This window comes from Strigops habroptila, chromosome 4 (assembly GCF_004027225.2).
Source record: "Strigops habroptila isolate Jane chromosome 4, bStrHab1.2.pri, whole genome shotgun sequence".
Lineage (NCBI taxonomy): Eukaryota > Metazoa > Chordata > Aves > Psittaciformes > Psittacidae > Strigops > Strigops habroptila.
In genome coordinates, this window is record NC_046358.1 from 34,802,591 (window position 1) to 34,826,653 (window position 24,063).

At 39.1% G+C, this 24,063-nt stretch overlaps 1 protein-coding gene across 1 annotated transcript in view; it reads left to right on the forward strand.

The window, feature by feature from the left end:
- SPTLC2 (serine palmitoyltransferase long chain base subunit 2) overlaps positions 1–24,063 on the forward strand; it is a 79,687-nt gene that overhangs the window by 14,140 nt on the left and 41,484 nt on the right. Inside the window, exons 3-9 of the mRNA XM_030485341.1 lie at positions 7,189–7,343; positions 8,368–8,516; positions 8,826–8,950; positions 14,018–14,111; positions 16,692–16,797; positions 17,660–17,879; positions 19,716–19,842. Coding sequence (XP_030341201.1) covers positions 7,189–7,343; positions 8,368–8,516; positions 8,826–8,950; positions 14,018–14,111; positions 16,692–16,797; positions 17,660–17,879; positions 19,716–19,842 — 976 coding nt within the window. The remainder of the gene's footprint in view (positions 1–7,188; positions 7,344–8,367; positions 8,517–8,825; positions 8,951–14,017; positions 14,112–16,691; positions 16,798–17,659; positions 17,880–19,715; positions 19,843–24,063) is intronic.

The window sequence follows — 24,063 nt, forward strand, 5'->3', positions numbered from 1 at the left end:
AAAGGAAGGCTTCTTGGGGAGCCTGTTTTTGGAAGCAACACTGGAGTAAAGTGTGTGTCATTTTAACGGTAGATTAGCTGAGATGCAGTAAACTAATGAGTGCCTAAAATAACTTCACAGTAGCTTCTTCTGGTGCACATCGTGAGGTAGAATTAAGCTGATTTGTTGTGAGGCACTTAATTCCAAAATAGAAGCATTCTCATTGGAGTTTAATGAGTAAGAGGGGTTTTTTTTGTATTGGTTAAAAGTACAGGAGTTTAAATTTACGTTACTTGCAAAACTCAATTCTGGAATCCGGAAGTAAAAGTCTTGGATCCCTTTTAACAGTTACAATAGCCAAGTAAGGATTGCTGGCTAAATCTCAGCTTGAAATTTGATGTGTTCATTAATGTCACTTGAGATACTATGGTTTACGTCACGTGAGCACGACACCCTTGTATTTTTCTGTGTATAAACTAGAAGTTGATACAGAAAAGAACAGTCAAACAGTTGGAGAAATCTAGAAGAAAGGTTTAAATATTGGTCTGTACTCATGGCACTTGAGGATTATGAGGATGTAACTGAAGTGTTGGTGCAGTTACTCTATACTGTTGTCATTAGATTTCTGTTGCAGTTTTTGTGGAATGCTTGTTCTGTTACCAGCATGTAAGGTGCAAGGCTACTTACAACAGCGCTTTTCTGTGGGAGCAGTCGTGACTGACAGGAGAGTGTACAAAAGGAGGACTTTGGACAGTAGGTCTAATTTGGGAATACATTATTGATATTAAGCTCTCGGTAAAGATTGTCACAGAGGATGCTGAAACATAAAGCTTGTTAGCAACTGATTATCCTAGTTTTAAAAGAAATTAAGCCTTGAAATGTTTTATAAATAAACTTAGCATTGCATCTTACCCTGAAAACAGTTGGTTAACTACATCTCTGGGGCAGATGAATTTGAAACCCTTTGAGTTTGTGTGTTGGTCATGGCTTGCAGTGAAGTGATGCATGTATTCTGGTTTTGTTTTGTACATAGGATATCTGTGGATGGAGCTAGTAGGAAGTGCTAGTGAATATTGTGCAAGAATGAAAAGTAGGAATTCTGTTTAAAAAGTTTTGGTGTTAAAAGAAATTTCCGCCTAGTGTGCATCCCCCAAATCACATTTCTAGTGGTTAAGTTGGAATAGATGTTTCCAATATTGGACAAATAAAAAGTGATCATGTGAGGTCTAGAACATACAGTACTTTTATCCTCACGCTTTGCTGCTTTACGCTTTGTTTGCCTACAAATGAATTGATGAGAGCACATTGCAGTGTATCTAGCGTGGGAGCCAGGTTCATTTTGGTGCAAGGGGGGGGGTGGGGTGGTGTGGTGCTCAATGACTTTGTTTTGAAACAATTTAAAGTGATTTTCAAATTTTAATCTCTCAAGCTGCTGTCTGACAGCCCAATCATCTTTTGGTAAGGGAATACAGATAGTAGTATGCAGAAAAGGCTCAAAACTTGCACTTTTTTTTTTTTTTTTTTAAATTAATATATAAAATCAGAGCCTACAGTTCAGAAGAGCAGCAGATCAGAGAAGCCCTGCAGTTACCCTGGGGTAGGCTCTGGCAGATTTGTGACCTTTGTGTAGAAAGTAATATTTTTTTAATATTTAAATTCTAGAGAGCCAACTAGGTAATTATGATTTTCTGGAATACCAAGCAAAAGAGTTAGCTTTACCTTTTTGAAATAATTCGTAATTGCTTAAGCGAAAAGCTCGAAGCAAAGACAGCAGCAGTAGTTGTGTAGTTGAACAGTGTGTGACATTCTGCTTTGTGAGTGAAACAAACTTACATGTTGCAAGGAAGTATTTCATAAAGGGTTGAATTAACTTGTCCTCAAAGTGGTGGAATTGAAGTATGTGGGTTTTCTGTGGTGTGTTTCTGAAGGTGATTGCAGTTAAAAACATAATGTAAACTTAGGTCCAAAATGTGATCTTACAAACAGACACGAAAAAAAACCACCTGCAGTTTTTGTGTGTTTTGGAGGGCAGTTTATTTCAGTAGAGCAACTCCTTCCTTAAATTGTCACTTAATACTATAATCTTAGTCTGTGCACCAGAACTAGAAAACAAAAGTGACCAAACTAATTTCAAGTCTTTTCAGCAAATCTCTGGGACTGTCTCTGATGGTAGGTAAATTCCTCGGAATTATTAGAGCTTTGCATTGAAATTAATGATTCCAGGAAAACCTAATATTCACTCACAGTTGGAACACAAAAGGGTGAAAAAGGAAATAGTCTGATGGGTTTTGGCTTTGTTTAAAATATATCCAGCTGGGCTTTTCCTGGAAACCAGTGTTGTGTAGCACATCCTCTCTGAAGCATTATCAGTCTGTTCTAGGCATGGGTAAGCAGCAAGATTAACAATTCTCAATTATCCTGGAATCAGTTTATGCATACCCAATTTAATGTAATGTCTGGTCATACAGTGCAGTTAAATCTGCAAAATGCTTGTAGGATTTTATAGGCAGGATGCAAATCACTTTTACTTTTATTCCAGTGTGATTTGCCTGGCAATTACTGTGTACATTTTGTATATGGGAGCAACTGTGCAAATGGGGCTGATAATTCTCTAACATACCTCTTCATGCTCAGTAGGTTGCCCAGTTAGAAGATGTTTCTAGCACCTGTGATTTTCGAACACTCATTCACAGGAATCCAGCTGTAGGAGTATCTTGGGACAGTGAACTGTACTCCTTTGCTCAATGTTGTCTTAGTATCTGTACAGCTCATCAGAGGCCTCTTGATGGTATAGAGGCTACCCACGGTTATTGCTCCACTTTTTTTTTTTTTTTTTTTTTTTGAACACATGTAACAGTGAGATAGAACTAGTCTTTCTGCTTCCTTTTAGAAGCCTGAAATTTGTTGCAGTTGTGTGCTTGATTTCGCTTCAGAGTCAGGTTTGTATTATCAGGGAACACGTTATGTGAATTGCAGATAAGCTCGGCTGGTGCTCATGGCACCATTTGTTAGCTTGGGTGCAACAATTGGCTCTAAAAGCAGCATAATCTCTGAATTTGCATGTCAGTGTGCTCCAAGCTAATGGTTACAAAGCTGTCATTATAACCTTCACTTGTTGTAGTATTAATTTACTATATGATGAAATCTTGGATTCCCAAATCACCTGTGCTAAGGTGCTGCACCCCAAGGGAGAATTTTATTCTTCCCTTGTTTCACTCTTTCTTGAAATTGCTGTGCCTTTCAGGCTTCTGGGAGACCACAAGTACTTAGGTTTCTTCATCAGGCATCATCTTACTAGTAGGGGATATGTTCTGGCTTAAATCAATGGGAATGGAGCTGTTTATGATTTCTTAGCTCCATGTTCATATGAATTCAAATGAAAGAACATGCTGGTTTTGCTTCCTCCTTTGGAAGCTGTATAACCTTTACAGTTGTTTGACCATGTTTACTCCGAAGATTGCTCAAAGAATCAACTCGCTCATAGAATGTTTTTTCCTCCAAATGAAGCTGTTCCATCTCAGGCTGATATTCTTAGTCTGTTATGGCTAGAAATGTTGGATCTGAGACAGGATGATAACTTGATGGAAAAATGACAATAAACACTGAAGGCCATTTAAAGGTGACAATGATTGCTTCCAGCAATAGGGCACTGTTGCAGCACAGCACTGTGGCTGCATGTGCCAAAAATTTGAAATAGATTTTGTCCCACTTTTCTACCCAAATGTTTTTTCTTGGTTCAGAGATTGAAAACGCTTAATTTCCCTTTTTAGCAGACTGTCCTCTCTACTCTCTATCTGAAATGCCACATTGTAGAAAGATGGGGACAAACAACTAACCAACCAAAAAACAACCAGCCCCTAAGCCAGTCAGACAAACCATCTGGTCCCATAAGCCAGTTCCAAAAGAGGGCTCTCAAACTCTGAGCATCAGTAGCAGTGTATAAGGCATAATATCCTTACCACTTCTCTTCTTTTTGTTCTCAGATGCATGGGTCCTGAGAACCCCTAGGTGGGGCAAGGATTACCTGAGAAATGGACAATCCAGTTTTGATTTACGCCGAAAGAGCACTTCTTGTCTGTCATGCTCCGAGGAATTTTCTCCTAAGAGCCAGCTGAGGGTGGTTTATTGGGGGTGGGTGGGTGGGATGGACAACAGAGGGGTTGGCATTAAGCTGATACATCACTTGGAGCCCTTTGCTATAATTTTACAGCTTGGTACTCCTCAAAACTAAGGCTAGTGTCCTGTATTCAACCTTACTTTCCTTACCCATTATTTGTTCCTTGAATTCTTTTTGACTTCTAAGACACTTTGTTTGCTTATCATAATCCAGTTGGTTCAGAGAACTCTGCTTCACAGTTAAATCACTTTAAACTTACTTCTACTTTTGGCTTGTAAGGTCATACTTGCGTTTTATATCTCGGTGATGTCAGCCTGTTGTGGGTGATTGTCTTTATCTCACCAGTTAAGCTTGTTACTCTTCCTGCTTTGTCAGCTTGTGTTTCAAAAGAAAATGTGCTATCTGATAAGTAATCTGAGAAGAGATTGGACTGTATAGGCCCAGGCATACCTGCTTGAGTTGGTACAATGACTCATTTCCAGCCTCCACTCCTAACCAGAGCCAAGAACCTTGGCTAAAATCTGAGTTGTTTCCTGGGTCACATAGTTTGTGTGCTTGAATAACTACTGCAAAGCTGAAATCTCTTGCAAAGATCATTAAGAAGAGTTGAAAATGCTTAAAAGGATCTCAGCAGGTTGTAATTCAACATAAGTTGGACTTGATCTTAAAGGTCTTTTCAAACCTAGATGATTCTGTAATAAGTACAAGTCCCTGAAGTATTGATCTTCTAATGTGCCAGAGTTTCTTTTTTCATCTTCTGACTTCCCCCACCCCTTTACAAATGATGTAACTGAGGATTTCAGACACTTGCAGATAATTATTTTGATTTCGTGTCATGAATTGGGATCTTCTTAGGACATTGCTACACGTACTTCCATGCATATCACCACTTTGTGATACAGTACAGTAGCTATGTAACTTTTCACGTATATGAAGGGAGTTCTTGAATGCACTTGTCAGTACCAAGATGTTTTCCTTCATTGTACAAGTGAACAGTTTGTTAGTGATTCAGCCTTGGAATCCACTTTCTGCCTGGATCAACATGAGACACTGAAGTTGAGGAAGGGGAGAGCTGTGTAGCTACTTCAGAAAACCAGTTATTTTCTAAGTGGATTACAGCTTTGTATCAGCTGGCCTAGTACCCTTGTTAACATCTCTTGACAAACAGCCTTCAGAGAAGACCTGGCACGTTTGAAATAATGCAAAACTATACTAAAGTAGGAACATGGAAGAAATAATTGCCCTTCTGTGCATCTTAGCTCATAGGAATCTTGTTCCCACTGTCTGTCCTTGCTAAGTAAGGATGTACTTGCGATTCCCTGGAGGAGTGATCACTAGCTAAATTTAGTTTGTTTTCCATTGTTGAAATAATGAAAATTAGTATCTTTGTGCCTTTTTGGCATGTCATTATGCACAGGCAAATCAGAAGAAAGCTTAGATGCAACTATGCCTGCTTAAAAGTTGGCACTGTTGGGCTCCGTCTTTCCTGTATAGCTGCTGGTAGGAGGATGCAAAGGAACCTGGATGGTTCCTTTACTCCAAACTGAAAGCACAAAGTTGTCAAATTGTTAAAATAGGAAAGTAAAGAAAAAAGTACTCTTCCTGTAGTTGAGTATTGTAACTAAAAAGCTTGTCAGTGCTCATTTGTTTTAGTTGTTATTAAAAAATTGGTATAAATGCCTGCAGTTTTGCTTCAGTGGTACAAACTGTCAGGCACTGTAATACTTGGTCGGACAGATATTCTGTCTTGCTTATTCTGTCACCAAAAATAAAATGCCCCTCACCATGTTTGCATTTCTCTTGTGAAAAACAGGAAGAAATGCTATGCTGGCTCTTATCTTTGTCATAAATTCTACTTTTTCCTTTCGTAGATTATTAAAAAGGCTTCCCCCACCCCCAACAGTAGCAAATAAATTATGCATTCTTATCATAACTGAATGTCAAACTTCCTTTTAATTGAATAGTAATAAGGAAATCTCATGACTCTGGAGCATTTGAAGTAGGCCAGAAAAAAAAATGTTCTTGAATGTTCAGATGTCCTTGCTGTCACAGTTAGTTTGACATTCCTGTGTGTTATCCATTCAAGACAGTCAGTCACTTTTCCTGAAAAACATTGGAAGGGAAGCTAGATTTCAGGAAATACTCATTCAAAGAAATCCTGTGGGACTTACGTGCCGATAAGCTGTGCAGAAGAGAGGTGCCATAATGTATCTTACTAGCTTGGATTCAGAATAAGAAATTGTGGAAAGTTCTAACGATAATCTCTATATAATAATGCTAGTGATGCTATATTAAATGCATTTCTTACGAACAGCAGAAAATACAGCAGGATACCTCAGTTTTCAAATTATGTCTGTGTTCAGTAGAGCAATGCATGCAGTTTGGTGCCAAAAAGCAATTGCATGTTCCCTTGCTTTGCTTAACTCTGAAGGTTGAATACAAATCTCTTGCAAAAATGATACGCCCATGCATTTCACGAAGGGTTATTGTATGTTTGAGAGAGATGTTCTGCTTACCTACCAAGACAGCCAAGCTATTTCAAGTCCCATTTGACTTGAGAGAACAAGGCCTCATTGTGTCATTAGGAGCTCCCACTTCAGTTTCTGTTGCTTTTAGCACTCCCTCTCCTATATGTTAGAATTCTTTAAGGCTTTCTAACTTGAAGCATCACCTAATGCCGTGATTGTTTTTTCTAGTGGTAGCTGAGGACTTCTGGATTCTATGAGCTACTTAAGTTATATACAAATAAACACGTGCTATTGAGGAAATTTTGGGGGCACAGTATATTTGCATGTTGAAAAAGTTTGGAAATCACACCTAACATGGATTTTGCACGAGCGGATGAATCTTTTCAGGTTTTCTGCCATCTCACCTTCAAATAATTTTGCTCTGGCACAGATTTCCAGGGTTAAAACACTTTGGGTGGAATTGGCATCAGGGCTTGTGATGAAAAACTCTAACTTTTCCTTGAGTTTTCTCCTTTTTTTTTTTTTTTCTTCTTTGTTTATGAATTACACCTAATTGACAGAAACAACTTACTCTTCTTACTCCTAGTTTGCTGTAATATATATTTTCATTTGAATGTGTTTCAGGACTTTGTCCCGTTGTACCAGGACTTTGAAAATTTCTACACCAGAAACCTCTACATGCGCATTCGGGACAGCTGGAACCGCCCGATCTGCAGTGTGCCCGGGGCCAAAGTGGACATGATGGAGAGAGTTTCCCATGACTACAACTGGACGTTCACGTGAGTTAAAATTGAAGAAAAGGCTTGAAGTAGAAGGTCTATAAGAGCAAGTTGCAGGCTGTAAGGTTAAAAGAGCAGTGAATTGTGTTTGTTTTGAACTTTCCAGTGGCTTGAATCAATTAATTTTGCTCTTTTGAAACACATCTGGCCACCATGGTGATTTTTTGCATATAATCTTTTGGCTACTTACTAAGGCTCCCGACTGCCCATTTCATGGGCATACACCTGTAATAAAATTAATACTTTTGTGTGTGATGACCAAAACCCAGGTAGATACTTTGAATTGCACTGTTACTTGTGACTTTGTGTTAATTTAGGATGAGTCCTGACACTTGAAGGAAATGTTGCTGCCTGAAACTGAATTTAACGCAATTGGTTTTGAGTCAGAACTGAAATAGTCTGTAGAAACAAAATCAGAAATGCAAGGACAAGGATTTTTACCAATTGGAAATGACATATTACAAGTTTGATGTAGAGAGGTTTTCAGCACAGTACTCGGTGAAACTTGTTATGTCTCGACTTGGCTTTCAAGTGCAAAATAATTAAAACTTTTTTCTGCTAAAGTTCTTCCTTAATCTCCTTGTCACGTATTGTTAGCACAGCAGTGCCAGATGTGTTTCCTTTCTGTGGTTAGAGGATATCCTGCTTGAGGGGTGCCAAGTTAATTGATACAGAGATCTTATTTTGTTATTGAAAAGAAAGTTGTATGTTTCTGGGATGGAGGGGGGATGTCAGAGAAACAACAAATTGTTTGAGAAGCTCCAAGCAATTTTAGGCACGATAGCAAATTCACCTTTAATGAAGACTCTTCTGGGAACTAGTTTGAGACCATAAGATAGGGGAAGCATCTCTTTCACTGATTGTTTCAGTCTAATGAGGGGCAGTACTGAAATAATTTAATGCTTAATTCTATTGATTTTTAACATTTCAGTGTATATTCTAGGAAACTGAAATAAAAATCTTCCCGTGTCATGAGTTTTTTTTAATCATGAGTGTCCTAACTTGTGGTGTCCTTAAAATACAGGTACACGGGGAGAGTGATAAAGGACATTATTAATATGGGTTCCTACAACTACCTTGGATTTGCACAGAACGCTGGGACTTGCCAAGAAGCAGCAGCTAAAGTTCTGTCCCAGTATGGAGCTGGCGTGTGCAGCACTAGGCAGGAGATGGGTAAGTTGGAGCAAGATAGGATGTTCCCCAAATGTATGTTTCAGTCTGTAATCTGATTGCAGGTCTTTGAAACATTACTTGTTCCAGCATTTGAACTTTAGACTAATCAATAAAGTGACTTTTACTTTAGTGAAGAAAAATTGATTTGCTGGCTTTAGTTTACATGGCACAGCAGTTGGCTCACTTAAATTTTCTTTCCTCCTTGCGCCTATTTAAAGAGCAGCCAGGTTGGTGGAAATTCTTCTTGTAGCATATAGCAATAATGAAAGTTTCTCCTCACTTTGAGTTTCTCATTTGTTTTATGTGCAGGAAACTTGGACAAACATGAGGAGCTGGAAAAGCTAGTTGCCAGGTTCCTAGGTGTGGAATCTGCAATGGCATATGGAATGGGGTTTGCAACCAACTCCATGAACATTCCTGCTTTAGTTGGCAAGGTATGGCTCAAGTCACTGGCAAAAGCTTATCTAACAAAGACTCCGCTGGTTGGGTTTTCCTAAAAGCTACTTGTTTGGTTTTGTTTTTCTTCAGTGGCAACCCCTGCAGATATTCTCTATGGAAACTATAGGTCACAGTATGAATCTCTAACCTTTGCAAAAGTCTTTCTGGGAAGTAGCATTGTGGGACCAGTAGCAGTCCAGATCTCGCTCTTTTTCTGGGAGTGAGTTTAGCATGTTAAGGCATGCTTCCTCAGGCTACTCATTAGTGTATGAAATGGTGGCCGATGAACAGACTGAGTGGCTGAAGACAACTGATGCTCTTGAGACACTAAGAAATGTGTCAGTGAGACACAAAGATAAGCTGGATTGCATGTTGGTGCATACAGAATTTATTATCTTTGAGTGACAGCTGAAAAATCCTTTCTTTGAAGGACCAAAATCCTATTAGAAAAGCTGTTTGAGAGAAACAAGGTCAGATGTAAAGACTGATGATGTCTACTATGTGCTCCATAGAATCATAAAATGGTTTGGATTGTAAGAGACCTTAAAGATCATCTAGTTTCAACCCCCCTGCCACAGGCGGGGACACCTTCCTCTAAATGAAGTTACTCCAAGCCCCGTCCAACCTGGCCTTGAACACTGCCAGGGATGGGGCATACACAAACTTCTGTGGGCAGCCTATTCCAGTGCCTCACCACCCTCGTAGTGAAGAATATCTTCCTATAAATCTACCCTCTTGCAGTTTAAAGCCATCCCCTCTTGTCCTGTAACTACATGCCCCTGTTAGAAGTCTCTCTCCAGCTTTCTTGTTGGCACTTCTAGGTACTTGGAAGGCTGCTATAAGGTCTCCCTGGAACCTTTTGTTCTGCAGGCTGAACAAGCCCAACTCTTTCAGCCTGTCTTCATTGTAGAGGTGCTCCAGCCCTCTGATCATCTCTGTGGCCCTCCTCTGTACCCGCTCCAACAGCTCCGCATCCTTCTTATGTTGGGGGCCCCAGAACTGAACACACTACTCCAGGTGGGGTCTCATGAGAGTGGAGTAGAGGAGAAGAGTCACTTTCCTCAACCTGCTGGTCATGCTTTTTTTGATGCAGCCCAGGATATGGTTGTATTTCTGGGCTGCGATTGCACATTGCCATAAAACAGTACACTATGCAGCCTGACTGTCCCGCATCTCAGACTAAGGGTTTTGTAGTTACTGTAAAATGAAATGGAAGAGAGTGCTTTGCGTTTTCTGATGCAAAACGTATGTTCTCATAGCTCTTACTTAAGAGTAGAATAGGGTGATTTTTCCTCTTTTGAAAATGATTCACTGTTACTCTAATGCTACTAGCCTATTGCAACTCTTTGTGTAGTGAATTATTTTCCCTTTATTCCATTTATTTATTTTCCCACTTCCTGTGATCACTTCGTAAATTCTTCAACTTGTGATATGTTCAGATAATAAAATTGCTGCCTTGTTCTTCCTGGCAACTTTTCTTCCTGGTGAATCTCCTCTTGACTAGCTGTAGTGTCTTCCCACATAGTATTTTATTTGTAACTGTGAAGCGCACTGCTTACATAATGCCTTTTTCTTTTAGTCTGTTAATTTTTAAATATCAAATGCTTTCCGTCATGAAAGATGTTTTTGAGTCTGATGCCAGAGAGAAATTTCAGTGTATGTGGATCACACTGTATGTATTTAGTACCTTCTGAGAATACCCTTGAGATGCCTTACTCAGCTCCTTAGTTTTCACTTTTGAGCTTTAACAGGTTTTATAGCCACTGAGAGAATCTGAGCAGTAAATAACAAGGTATGTAATGTACTTGTTTTTATGCACATTAGCTTGCACATTTACAAAACCAGCTCTTTTCATACATGGATAAGAGCAGTCCGTCCTGTGTTAGAAATGAGCATACTTCATTTTGGTGCACTTAAAGTAGTAGGAAGTTTCTGCCTTATAACACTAGAAGAACCCTTATACTGAGGTGAATACTCCAAACAGAAAATGCAGTCTTCTGAAGAGAAGAGTTCTTGTCAAATGAGCCATTTAGCAGTTCGGAACATTCACTAATTAGTTGGGTTTGGGGTTTTTTTGTCTGCCTGAAGTTGCTTCTGACTGCACTTTTGATTTCTTAATTGTCTGCAAATAAGGACTTCCCTAAATCCTGAGTTCTGGCACCACCCAGTACACAATTGTCTGTGTGTGTTTGGCAATGATAGGTAGAATCCTCAGTAAAGCCCAGAGACTCACATGCTTGATGAAACTCTGGGGCTGTCTTTTTTTTTTTTTTTTTTTCCTTTTAATTTTTATTTTTATTTTACTACTGTTTTTGTCTCTCTGCGTGTCCTATATACATTTTCAGATGCAAAGCTGCTTGGAACATGAATTTTTTTGACATTTGTCAAATACAATCAGTAGTGGCATCTGCATTTGGCCGGAAGGAGTTTCTTTGACAGTCACTGATAAGATTTGACGCTAATCATTACTCATATCTTATCTGGGTACCTATATTGCAACTTAAGTAGTTTAAAACTCAAACCATTTCAACAAAGTTACTTGCATATATGTAATACTGGACCACCTGTTCTGTTTTTGCTCTTTGGAATCCTTGAGCACTTGGTTTATGTTTCTACTGAATCCTCTTTTAATAGCAGCAAATATGACTTGACTATCCTAGGATCCAACTGTACCCCATAATCTGATCAACACTGGTCAGCAAAAGGAGTTCAAAAGCTTCATCAGCATTACCTAGTTGATCTTTATTCATTATCCTTTGTTAACAGCAGCTTCTGCTAAGCAGATGCTGAAAACAGGTATGGTTGGTATACACTGAAAGTTGTATTTCAACACTGTTAAAGCATTACTAAAAACAGGTCTTTCTGCACCTGGCAGTTTTCAGCAGGAGAGACCCACTGTTGACAGCCAAGTTGTTGGCTGCCAAGTATGCTGAGTCTAGACCACAGGTAATGTGAGATTTGAGGATTACACAGTCAGAAGTTGTTAGACCATTTGAGGCTAAGGTAGACTCTGAAACTTGCCTGTTTTGAAGTAAGTGTAATTAACGTGGTTACTGTAACTAGGTAATAACAGCATTCTGTACTGCCTTTAGCACAGAGCGTTTCATCCTAGCTCTGGACTGACGGAGGCTAGATAATAGATTTAGAGCAATGGAGTTTGAAGGATGTAAGAAAACTAATTTCCATGTATAGTTAGTTTCTGAAATTGCACAATTCATGTATGCAGCACTCTGGTAAAATGTAGCATTCACTTCAGTTTCCAGGTCTGCTCTGTAGGATGAATTGATAAATCTGATCTTCACTGACATGTTTTTCTTGATACCAGTAGTGTGATCTCCAGTTAGTGTTGGTCGTCTTGTCTCAAATATAAGTTTGCTGATAAATGCAACTGAAGTCTTATCATTGTAGTAGCAGCACTCAGTTTTACATATGATCATGAGTACTGTACTGTATCAGTTGCTTCTTTGATTCTTTGCCCTCTCTCTAGTGGCAGATGATACAAGGCTACTTCCTCTTCAGTTTTAAATTAATTTTTGTCTAATTCAATGTCCTATTCTGTTACAGGGGATGAAAAGTGGCTTAGTAATTTGTTAAATCTCTTTTCTCTACCAAAAGCTCGTCCTTGTTTTTACAGAGAAGGTCCTTCTAGGCTATTAATCTCTTCCTCTTTTTTAAATCTATCACTCTTCCAACTTCCTACCATTTAAGAATGGTTCTAGTACTGGATTATTCAGGTTTTGTTATGGTAGTGTGTAACAGCAATGCCCTCTGACATAGTATACATACTCCTTGTCTGATATAGTAGCTCCAAAGAGCAAATACTAGTTGGAAATTTCCATGCTTCTTATGTCAAAGTCTCTGAAATACAATGTGAATCCTTGTAACAGCAGTTTGAGCACTTGAGATTTAGTGCAGTTTCTGGGGAAAACCAGTCTCGAGCTTTCCTAGGATGCAGAATATTTCTAGGTACATTGCAAGTCTAGTGCAGTTTTTTTTTTTTTTTATTGTGGAGAAAATACTCCTATTGTCTATGACATCTCCTTGTGTAACTGTAGGCAGCGGTTTTCACAGTCCTTTGCAGTAAATCTCGCTGCAGAGAAGAAATGTTCTTGACTTTTCCCTCCACCAGTTGTTAGTAGAGAAACATAGAATGAGCATGTGTTTAGTGTCAAATCTTCAGCATCTTAACATGCTTTTGGGTTTTTAACTTAGTCACTTACAGACTTGCAGCAGATTTGCATAGTAATTGCCAAGGTTATTTAGAAATATTATTGCTCTCTTACAAACTAATCCCCCAATATGCATTCCTGTAGTCCACAGTGATAACACTGTAACTGAATGCTCAGTCTGTCAGCTGTTGACCTGTAATCATTGCTGCCCTCAGAACAGACATATCCTGTTTTGATATATGTCCAAGGATATATTTTCCCTTTTTTCTAAAGCAAACAAATTCAATGTAATATTTGATGGCTTCAGAAAACTTCTCAATTTCATTCTGCAATTTTGTTCTCCACTTCCTGTCTCTTTTGTGTTACCTCTATCTACTAAGTACTTAAGAATTCTGTTCATTAAAACAAATTAGTTCCTTTGGTGCCATGGAGCACACATGGGTTTAGTCAGTGGTTACCTCCTAATGTAAGACATAGGGCAACTTTAGTAAGGTCTTTAATCTGGGGCTTTAGTGGCCTGTTCCTTAGCATCACTGTAGGCTTGCCGAGTGAACTGCAGCAAGATGCTCTGTTCTCTGTTTTCCCTGGCTGTATAGGGGGATGAATACTAATCATTAACATGAGATATTCAGGTAGATTCAGATGCAGAACTTCTGGGAAGAGTGTAACTTAAGTGGTTCTTTCAGTTAACAGCAGTTGTATATTTTTTTTTTGTCATACTACGGCTGCAGACTTTTTCGTAGCAAGTCTTACCTGAACTAGCTGCATTTATATTGGATTTTTTTTTTTTCTTTCTTTAACTGATCTCTAAGCAGTTCAGAGCTGAGAGGTGTTATATGCTTGGCTGTGAAACATAACCTATTCAATATCTTCCTCTTTCCCCTTTTAATTCAGGGCTGTCTGATTTTGAGTGATGAACTGAATCATGCATCACTAGTGCTTGGAGCAAGACTGTCAGGAGCAACTATTCGAATCTTTAAGCACAACAGTAAGTATCATATGGTGGACTCTGCCTTTCTGCAGGTGCTAGAGATCAGATACAATCTCTTCTATCTTATAATAGTTGGAAATCCAGTTTCATGGAAGAAAATCAATTGCTGGTTACCTGAAAGGTCAAAAGACTGCTGCTACTGAGAATATAATCCTCTGGAACTGGATGGTTTTGGTATGTTCTGTCTCGGCTAATACCACTCTTATCCTGAAGCTGTTCTGGCCTACATCTCCTGTATATGAAGAGGAACATGCTGCCCATTGGCCAAGTCTAGGGGTACTAGTGTTTTAACATGGCTTCTTGTTACTTGGATAGCTCAGCGTGGTTAGACTACTCTAACAGTCTGTGTCACATAATAATGCAATCTTGCAGTGATCTAGGTTACAGTTTGGGCGATAAGAAAGTTTTATTTTAGGACCAGATGCTGGCATGTTTCAACAGTAACAAAAGCTTACGAATATAGATGTCCTGGCTAAGCTAGACAGTTATGCATTGGTACAATGTAATACAAAAGGAATTTGGGGGATGTGAAGCATAGATTAATTTCACCAAGTTACTTCCTGTAATTATTTGTTTCCAAAATAATGCAGAATTTTCACTGCTAATTACTGCTTCCTCCAGAGGAGATGTTTAGAATAACTTTTGGATTAAAAATACTTAGGGTTTCCTCCTCTTACTTCTTTCACTGAGAATACCTGGTTGTCCTTGATTAGTAAAGTCGCTATCTTCATTCTTCAGCTGCTCCTAATACTCTTTATAGTATCAATCCCTGAGATCATGATGACTCTTGCTGTCTTTGAAGTGTGTGGCCATGACAACAAAGCTTGGGTGGCTGCAATTATTTTCCTTTCTTTGCCCTACTTGATAGTGGATCCTCTGCTGTGCTTACTGTTTCTTTTATGTTCTCTTTCTTGTTCTCTATTGTTCGAATAATTTTTTTACAGAAGTATAGAGCTTACTGTAACATTCAGTGATTTTATTATTATTTTTTTCTTTATTCTTCATAAATCTTGATTGCTGGACAACATCACAAAAGCTTTGCATTAAACTTCTGCATTACTGTAAATATGCTTCTGAACATTCCATCCAGTTCCAGACTTTCAGGGAACACTGGTGACAGATATACCTTTAGATGTGAGAAGATCTTAAGGTCTCAGGTGTGATGAGGAAGAATAGACGATTTATGGGAACGGGGTACAAACTATCAGTGGTAAGATCAGGGGATATTCTAGAAACTTTATAGATGGTGGGGATCTAATAGAGTGTCAGGTTAGAATCAGAAGGCAAAACACAAGCAATGATCTTGGCCTGTCAAGATGATACTCAGTTACGTATGTGTTCGCAGTCCTACTCTTGTTAAGTCTTTGCTGCCTTAGTTAACTTCGTTTTCCTGAGATGTTAATGGCTTCATTCATATTCTGCTTTTTAGAAATCATTGGGAAAAAAATTAAAATCCCCCTTCAATTCATTGTTCAATGTTTCCATCTTTTTCCTATCTCATTCTGCAGTTTGTCCTTTTTATTAAGGTCAGACCTAGTTCCCATCTTTCTATCTTCAGACACGAGAGCAGAAGTTTATATTCCGTCATTCTCCCTAATTGCACTAAACTCGTCCTTTCTCCCTTGAGAGGCAGGAACTCCACTGCCGAGTTCTTCATCTTTGTCTTTTTTTGAACATCAGCTGTCTTTTAACAGTCTATTAACTGACCTACTTTGCTGTATAATTTCTAGTCTAGTTCTAGTTCGCAAGCTCCTCTCACTGCTACAACTGCCCTAGCCTACCAGTCTTCTTTTCATGATTGATTGTGTTCTTTTTCATGCCCTAGTGTTTATGCCTCTTGCTCAGCACTTTAGATTTTATGGTTTGATTACTCACATCTCCACTCCTTTCCTCAGGTTGTTTGGTTTTTAAGAGCTAATTTCATGTATATTTATTTGCTCATATTAGTCAGGTCTCCTAGGATCAGTGTTTGTAGCCAAAGTCAGTAAGGTTTCAGAATACATTGCTACTAACAGCTTCATCTGTCTAGTTTCTGATACGCCAAGCACTGTTCTCTTCCCTACACTGTTTTTTCTTTTTTCTTCCTTTCCTGTTTTTTGTTTAGTAGCTTCCTGTTCCACACCTCCAGTCCCTTCAGTTTTAAACAAAGTAATAAAAAAGTGCACTTGCTCCCCTTCTTGTTCTGTGCTGTGGTTTATCTTCTACTTAGCTTTAGTTGATCCTTGAGCTTCCTCAGATTTTTTTGAGTTATTTCTATGCACAAGGACATCCTTACCACCTAATTCTTCTTCCCCCCCTCCCTTCCTTTTCCCCATTTGCTCTTTGTGCCTAATGCTTTAACTTCTGCTTTTAGCTTAGAGTGATGAAGTTCTTCCTTAGAGTTCATACTGACACCCCTTCCCTTTAATCTCGTCTGTGAGCCCACAGCTAGATGAAGCCCATGCTTATTGACTTATGTATGGTCTGTCCTCCACACTGGAACAATTTGTGCGTTTCCAGAATATTGCTGTCTTTAGTCATGTCAAAGCTCAAGCTAGTAGCTGTTTTGGTACCATTTAACAGTAATTTCTGGTGCAGATATGCAAAGCCTGGAGAAGCTGCTCAAAGATGCTATTGTGCATGGGCAACCTCGTACACGGAGGCCCTGGAAAAAAATTCTTATCTTGGTGGAAGGAATATACAGGTACAAACTATTCTTTATATTCCTAGGACCCTCCACATGAGATCTAGCTGCTTAGTATTTGGGTTCTTTTGCCAAATCAAACTATGAATATTGTCACTTCATAGTTACTTCATTAATCTCATCTGCGAATTAAATTGAGCTATGTATGTCTCGCATCCTGGACTTTCTGTTGCTAGTAGTGTACTGCACTGTGGGAAGTACTGTGATAACTGGTGTTATCACAATGCTTCCCACATCCTGATTAGATGGTAGGAATTAATTAACCTAAACTGATTATTTACATCAGAGCTGGGATCTTCAATTGTTTGTCCATTCCATTCTTTCTGTGCTCACTAGATAATGCTGGTGTGAATGGAATTGCACAAATTGAATGTTTCTGCTGAGAGTGAGTAAGAGCATGTAGTAGGCTTAGCTCTGTTAGGCATTTAAGTTATAGTATTAAATTAAATATTAATTTCAGCACAAAATGGGGCATTTTGGAGTGCTACTACTGAAAGCCTAGTCGGTTCTTAAAACCAACAGGTAAGTAGATGTCATCAGAATACTGACATCAGGGTGGAAGTAAAAATGAGATAATTCATTTATGAAATTGTCACAGAACACATTCCTTTACCTTATCTCACTGTTGCTGCTACTACTTGGTCTGTATGTCAGCGTCCCAGAGGTGTTAAATAGGTAGAAGAATCTGGGCCCTAGGTGCAAGGAGGACCTTTCCTCTCTCTGCAGAACATGATGCAGCTAGCAAATTTTCTGTGTTCATAAGTACTGAAAGAGTGAAGAAAAGAAAGATTAGAGACTTTAGGCTCTATAAAGAGGCTGCAGCCATTATATCAACTTACAGTGAATTTCTGTTTTTCAACAGTATGGAGGGATCCATAGTCCGTTTGCCTGAAGTGATTGCCCTAAAGAAGAAGTATAAATCCTATCTCTACCTTGATGAAGCTCATAGTATAGGTGCCCTGGGTCCCAGTGGCCGGGGTGTAGTGGACTATTTTGGACTCAATCCTGAAGATGTCGATATTATGATGGGAACATTCACCAAAAGCTTTGGAGCTGCTGGAGGATACATTGGGGGCAAGAAGGTAAAAATCTGGGAATTTCATGGCTGTTTCAGGCTGGTGGTGAAGTCCTTCACTAAACGTTTCAAACCTGATCTATTTCTCAAGTACCCCGATTGTCCATTTGTTTCACAATTTTACATACATCATCTAGTACAGTGAAAGTTTGTGTAATATAAAAGAGTCTAGTAAAATACCTCATAATTGTGTAGTTCTCACATGGTCAGCAGTGATCTCCGTTTACAGAAGGTACAGTAGTGGTATAATTTCTTAGGAACTGCTAGGAACCAGGAAGGCAGAGATTTCTTAGTATTTCTTTTAATAACACTTGCAGCAGAAATGTCAAAAGGTAGTATTTTTCAGCCTGTTTGGAGAAAAATCCCCTTAGATTAGTCTGGTAGAATTGATTCTTTCTGGACTTAAACAGTTTGCTTTCTAAAAAGACACTTCTTCCCTTTTTTGGTGGGGTGAGGGGAGGGTTGTTTGTGGGTGTTTTGTTTGTTGCTGCTGACTGTCTTCTATTGTGAAGTACTGCTAAAGTGTAGTCCTTGCCAAACCCTCCTTTTGGGAGGGATGGTGTAGGCAATTGCATGTTTCCCCTTTCTCATATCCGCAAATATATCTCATAAATAAGGTTCTAAGCTTCATTTATGAGTAAAATTCTACCATTTTCCTATATCAGGGCAATAATTTTTAGATACTACTAGTAACAATTACTTCAGCCCAACCAAATGAAGATGGGACTTGCAGATGTTCCTCTGTAGGAGTTTACTACAGTTGGATTAAAATTACTCTGACACCTTCCCCAGAAAAGAAGTACCATATTATTATCTTTTTCCAAAGGTAATGGGCTAGTGGGGTTAACTCCCTTTGCATAAGGTGAAGCAGCTAAGAGTCCTTCTCAGCTGGGTTTTACTACTGTTTGAGGGACTGCTTCAGAGGCAAGAGGCCTTAAATCTTGCCTAGTTTATTTCAAAGTCCCTTTACAACTTCCTTTCATTCAGTTCTGACTTCACGCAGATAGCAACATAAAAGTGAACACTTCCACATATTACTATAATATGTTCCCAGCTTGTGCTGTCTGTGGGGCCATCGTTATTAATTTTATGGTTGCAGAAGACGGAATCTGTCCTGGCATTCATGCCGGTGTTTATAATGTTTTGCTGGAGTGGTCTGGGTATTTTAGAGTGGATTTATTACAGCTAACAACAAACAGCCTAGATTTATTGTGTGTTGGTCCTTTGCTCCTATATGACTTGCATTTGACCTCTAACAAATGTAGCAAGTGTGTTAACTGTCGAGTGCAGGAGAGGTAGGCTGAGGTTTTTTCACTCTGAAATTACACCCACTGCTTTATTTATATTGTGCTGATAAATGGGAGAAGATATTTTGTGACCTAGTCCCTTTTGGTGATCTTTTGTAGGCAGATAATTGTATTGAGCATGATATATAAGCATCTATGGGTCGTACTCCCCTCTATTTCATTTGATTTGTGCTTGCACTGTTATAAAAAACACTTTGGAAACACAGCCTGCTCACAGCTTGAGTAATGCAAACACCTTCTTGCAATCCAGTGCTGGTGGTGTTAGCTAAACAGGTCTGTTGTAGGCATTTGTCTCTGATCAATGCACATTCTTGCCCTGTGACATAATTATGGGTTGTCACATCCTTGCTGTTTGCTTTTCAACTGTTTATTACTTGTACTGTAAAATCAATCCTTGAGATAACCTGTTCTCTCCTAAGACATTCTGAAAGAGGTTTCTTGTGGTGGCCTGTTTTATTGTGTGATTAAGACATGACAATAAAGCATTTCTCAGAGTGCTGGGAAGGCAATGTCTGATGCCTCTTGTGTTTTGCTAGGAACTGATTGATTACCTCAGAACATACTCTCACAGTGCTGTGTATGCAACATCAATGTCACCTCCTGTTGTGGAGCAAATCATCACCTCTGTGAAGTGCATTATGGGCGAAGATGGTACAACTGTTGGTGAGTCTTTCTAACAGTAAGCATGTGGAAGGGGAAAGCTGAACAGAGTTCAACATATAACTCATTCAGTGGGCACATCCGTAATTGTCTGTTAGTACATGTAGACTTCAAATTTCTGGAGCAATAAATCAATTTACTAGCCTACTTGGCAGATCAGCCTAATAACATAAGAAATTTCCAGCTAGAGGTAAATAATCTTAGCCTTAGATAAGATGCAGTGTCGATTTTTGTTCTGTGTCTAGCTCTTCTCCATTCTCTTCCCCATTCTGTCGTTTGTTATTTGCCCCCACTTTTTAGATGGCTTTCAGAGTATTTTGCTGTGTATCTTTTACAGTCTTGTGTGCTGGTTACTGCAGGGGCAATGCTTTTGATTTTCATCTCTAGTATAATTTGATGTTTGCACCTCAGTTGAAGTAAATACAGGGGTGTTTCTGAAATCCCTTTTTATTTGGGGAGCTAGAGGCGGTTTTAAAGATCAGTAAACTTTAATGCACTAGAGGAAGAAATTCAGCATATTTGTCTTTTTTCATTATGAAAGTAAGAAATGGGAAATCTGTACTAGTCTCAATGCATTCAAAGAAGTTAAAACCACCAATTCTCATGTCTAATTTGACTAGTAGCTTGCAGCTTCTTTCAGTTATAGCATGAAGTAACAAACTTGCACTTGTGGTATGTAATCTGCCTTGAAACTGAAATAGTACAGCACTTTGCATGTAGGATACTTTTCTCTCTTCACAGGTAATTAAAAAGTTGTGATCAGCTCACACAGATGACAGTGTAGTTTGCTGGGGGATCTGTCAGTGGCATTCAGCTCAGAGGCTGATAGAATTCAAACTGCAGAACACAGTGATGGGAGTTTCAGGCATCTGGCCACGAGGTGGTGGTGTGTACTGAAGAACTATTTTTGCTTTTGAACTTGGGTCATCTGACTAGCTAACCTGACAGTGAAAAAGCTTGCTGGAGAAATTGCTTAAAGCAGTTTTCTGTTTTAGCAGGTTCCATTCAGTTTGCTTGCGTTATCTGAGAACAGAGTTAAGTGCCAGCAATTGGTGTTGGTGGTTGCTCAATAGAGAGGTCGTCACTGAGGCAAATACAGCCAGACAGCAGCCTGTATTTGTTCTAGCACTGAGTACTTCCCAGAGTTCCATGTGAGATACCTGTACCAGCCAGGAGTTGTCCCCAGTGCTGATCCCAAGAACAGATACTAACAAAGCTTCAAACTACATGAAAAGTTCTGCAAAAGGACTGGGTCTTCCTGTCATCTTGAAAATGACTGTTTGAGCTCTTTCTAGCTGATGATTCGCCAACAGTCTGTCGTCTGCTCAGGCGTTGCTTGTTTTGGGTTTTTTCCAGTATCTGTTTTGCTTAATGAAGCAGGAAGCAAGGAATGTGTAACTGATTTATGTTTGCAGTATTCAAACTCAGGCCTTTTTTGCCCCTTTTCTGAGGCTACAGCGTGATATTTGTTGAAGCCAGGAGAATGGAAGCAACTTCTACTACAGACTGTCCTCCTGCCATTATGCCAGCAAGATCCATCAGAGCTGAAAGGGGAACCAGATCAGGAACCAATTTGGCAAAAAAATAAACTCAAAAGGTCTTTTTTTATTGTAGTGTTGCTTAAAATGTGTGTCAGGCTACATCCTGCTTATTTGGTGCTAAGCAGTACCAGAATTTGTAGCCTCTCTTTTTATTAAGAAGTGGTTTTGGTGTTTGAAAGCTGTGTCATTTCAAAAAAGCCTCTGTACATCCAATTTCTATACAAACCATAGCACTTTTCGGAAGTGGTGGATGTAACAGCTGGATAGACAAAGTCCTGTCCATTCATACCCAGGATTTCTCAGCTACAGGTCTTGTGAAAGTGTTAGGTGCTTAGAAAGCTAGTAAGTCAGCCTTCAGCTAGAATAAACACCTCATAGAATGATCTACATACTTCTCTGTTCATTTTCTGCACAGTGCTGTTTCTCAGTCATGCATTTTTTTAATTGCCTTAAGGCTTTAGAGATAATACTACTTTGTAGGCACTTTCTGTGGATGAAGTTGGCAAAAGTTCAATTGAGTGAATTGAGCAGCTGCTTAGTGATAGTATGACAAAGTTTTTTTTCTTTGTTTAAGGCTTTGGCTGAAAAACTAGCTTGGATTCTGTAGAATTATGGGTAGGGCTCTGGAGGGCCACTGCTTGCAGTTGGTTTGACTGTGAGAAAATGTGGAGTAGAGTGGTGCTGGTAAGAATTGTTAACTGTGGAAGAGAAGTAGAGAAATAGTTTTAAACCGAGTCAGTGGTAAACACCTCTGAATCAACTTTTTATTACAAAAATTTCACTGATTTTTTCAAATTAGTCAAGCTGAACTAGTGAATGAATGAAAACTGAGATAGGGTGATGGTTTTACAAGGGCACAGGACTTGGTGCTGGAATCAGAACAGTAGGTGGCTAGCTCCCAACCCTGGTTTTTGGGCCACAACTAAATCTTCTAACGGCATCAAGAATGCTTTCTTGAAAAGAGCCTTTGCAGCTTCTTTGTCAGCCTGCTTCTGTTCACCACACACTATTTGTAAAAGCTGCTGTTCTCCATTGCATCAAACCTTTGTGGAAATTGTGCTGTCAGATTGAGATGGTCTGTAGCTGAGAAATAAGTAGTAGGAAGGAATTAGTTTTTGAGGACAAAAGGGATTTTTTGTGTATTATTTTGCAAGGATAAGTTAATTCTCTCCTCTTCAGGTTATTTCTAAATCTAATGAAACATCTCGAGGCTCTAAACTTACAATATAAGGTGTTGTAGTTAGTAAAACTTTAAATAACTTTACATAACTAAAAAGTACATATCTCGTTTCAGATCTTTCCAGCAAGCTGCCAGTGACTAAATAGGATTTTTAGTAGGAGGCAGCACAGACAAAGTACAGATGCTATGAAAAGCTGAATGGCTGCTTACAGAGAACATAAGATGGATAGCATGTAAATGTGCTGCCTGAATTGGGACAGTGGTTTCTTGTGTCTTGGTTTCCGTTCAAACTAATCTGTTAATTCTCTGTACTGTTTATGTATGTAAGTGACTGGCAAGCCTCAATCTCTCTGAAGACAGTTATGGGAATATAATTGCATATGAATAGAAGTATATTGCTTGCTCCTTCATCCAGACTTCAAAAACCACTCCCAACAGCCAAAGTGATAGCAGAGCCATGTTATGGGTTCTTGGTAGTGGTGCTTCCAGTACTGCTTCTGGAACTCCTCTGCATTACTTGTGCAACGCTGTATGTCTGTCCTATTTTACTTTGCATTACTTGTTTTGCACATAGTTGGCTAGAAGCCCATCATGTAGTCTTAAACAAAACACTTGATTTGGATCACTTGAGAATTTCTTCAAAGGAACAGCTGTCCTCAAGTGATGAACATCATGAGCACATACAATGTCTTCGGAGAACTCCAGTGACAATTACATGGGCACAGCACATATCATCACATTTGGCTTTGATATATAATAGAGCAAGGCAAGTAGGAGAAATGAAGAAGGCTTCTTGCAGCAAAAGAAAATTTTTGGGGCTGGTTTTCCAGTTCAAAGTCACCATGGTAGAAATTGTTAATGAGCAAGTTTTGCAGATGTTTGTCAGTGGTTCAGTGGATGTTGCTTTTTCTGTTCAGCCACAAAGATGAATGAACTTCAGATAGTTTAGTAGATAGAGGCTCTTTTAAAAAATAATAATAAAAAGACACAATAAGCAGACTTTTTGCAGTCATAATATACACAAAGATGACAAATTGATTCCTGAAATGGAGTTCTGGAAACTTGCAGTGTACGGCGACTTGATTCTTGTTGTTCATGTGGTGTTTGGGTTATTTAAATTGACTGCAAGGAAAACGAGACAGCTTGGTGCTTGTCCTGGTAAATGAGACATTGTTGGGATTTATGATATTAAGTACTTGACGTGTCTTGGTGAATTTTTCAGCATCAGTGGTTCAGTTTGAGTTGGAAGCTGGATTTTTTGCTATTACAATCTCACTAGCTATGACTAGGAATCCAGTCGGCTTCTTTCCATGCCATTTACATAAAAGCCAGTCGTATATCCTGTGCAACTGGAGTTCTGTTAGCACTGTTGGTGTTCAGGACCCAGCCTGTTTGTTACCCTGATAACATCACTGGGGCCAAGTGGAAGAATATCATGAAGTAACCTGACTGAGATGTGGGCAAATCAAAACACGCGAAATGAAACCAGTCTGGGGACTGGTT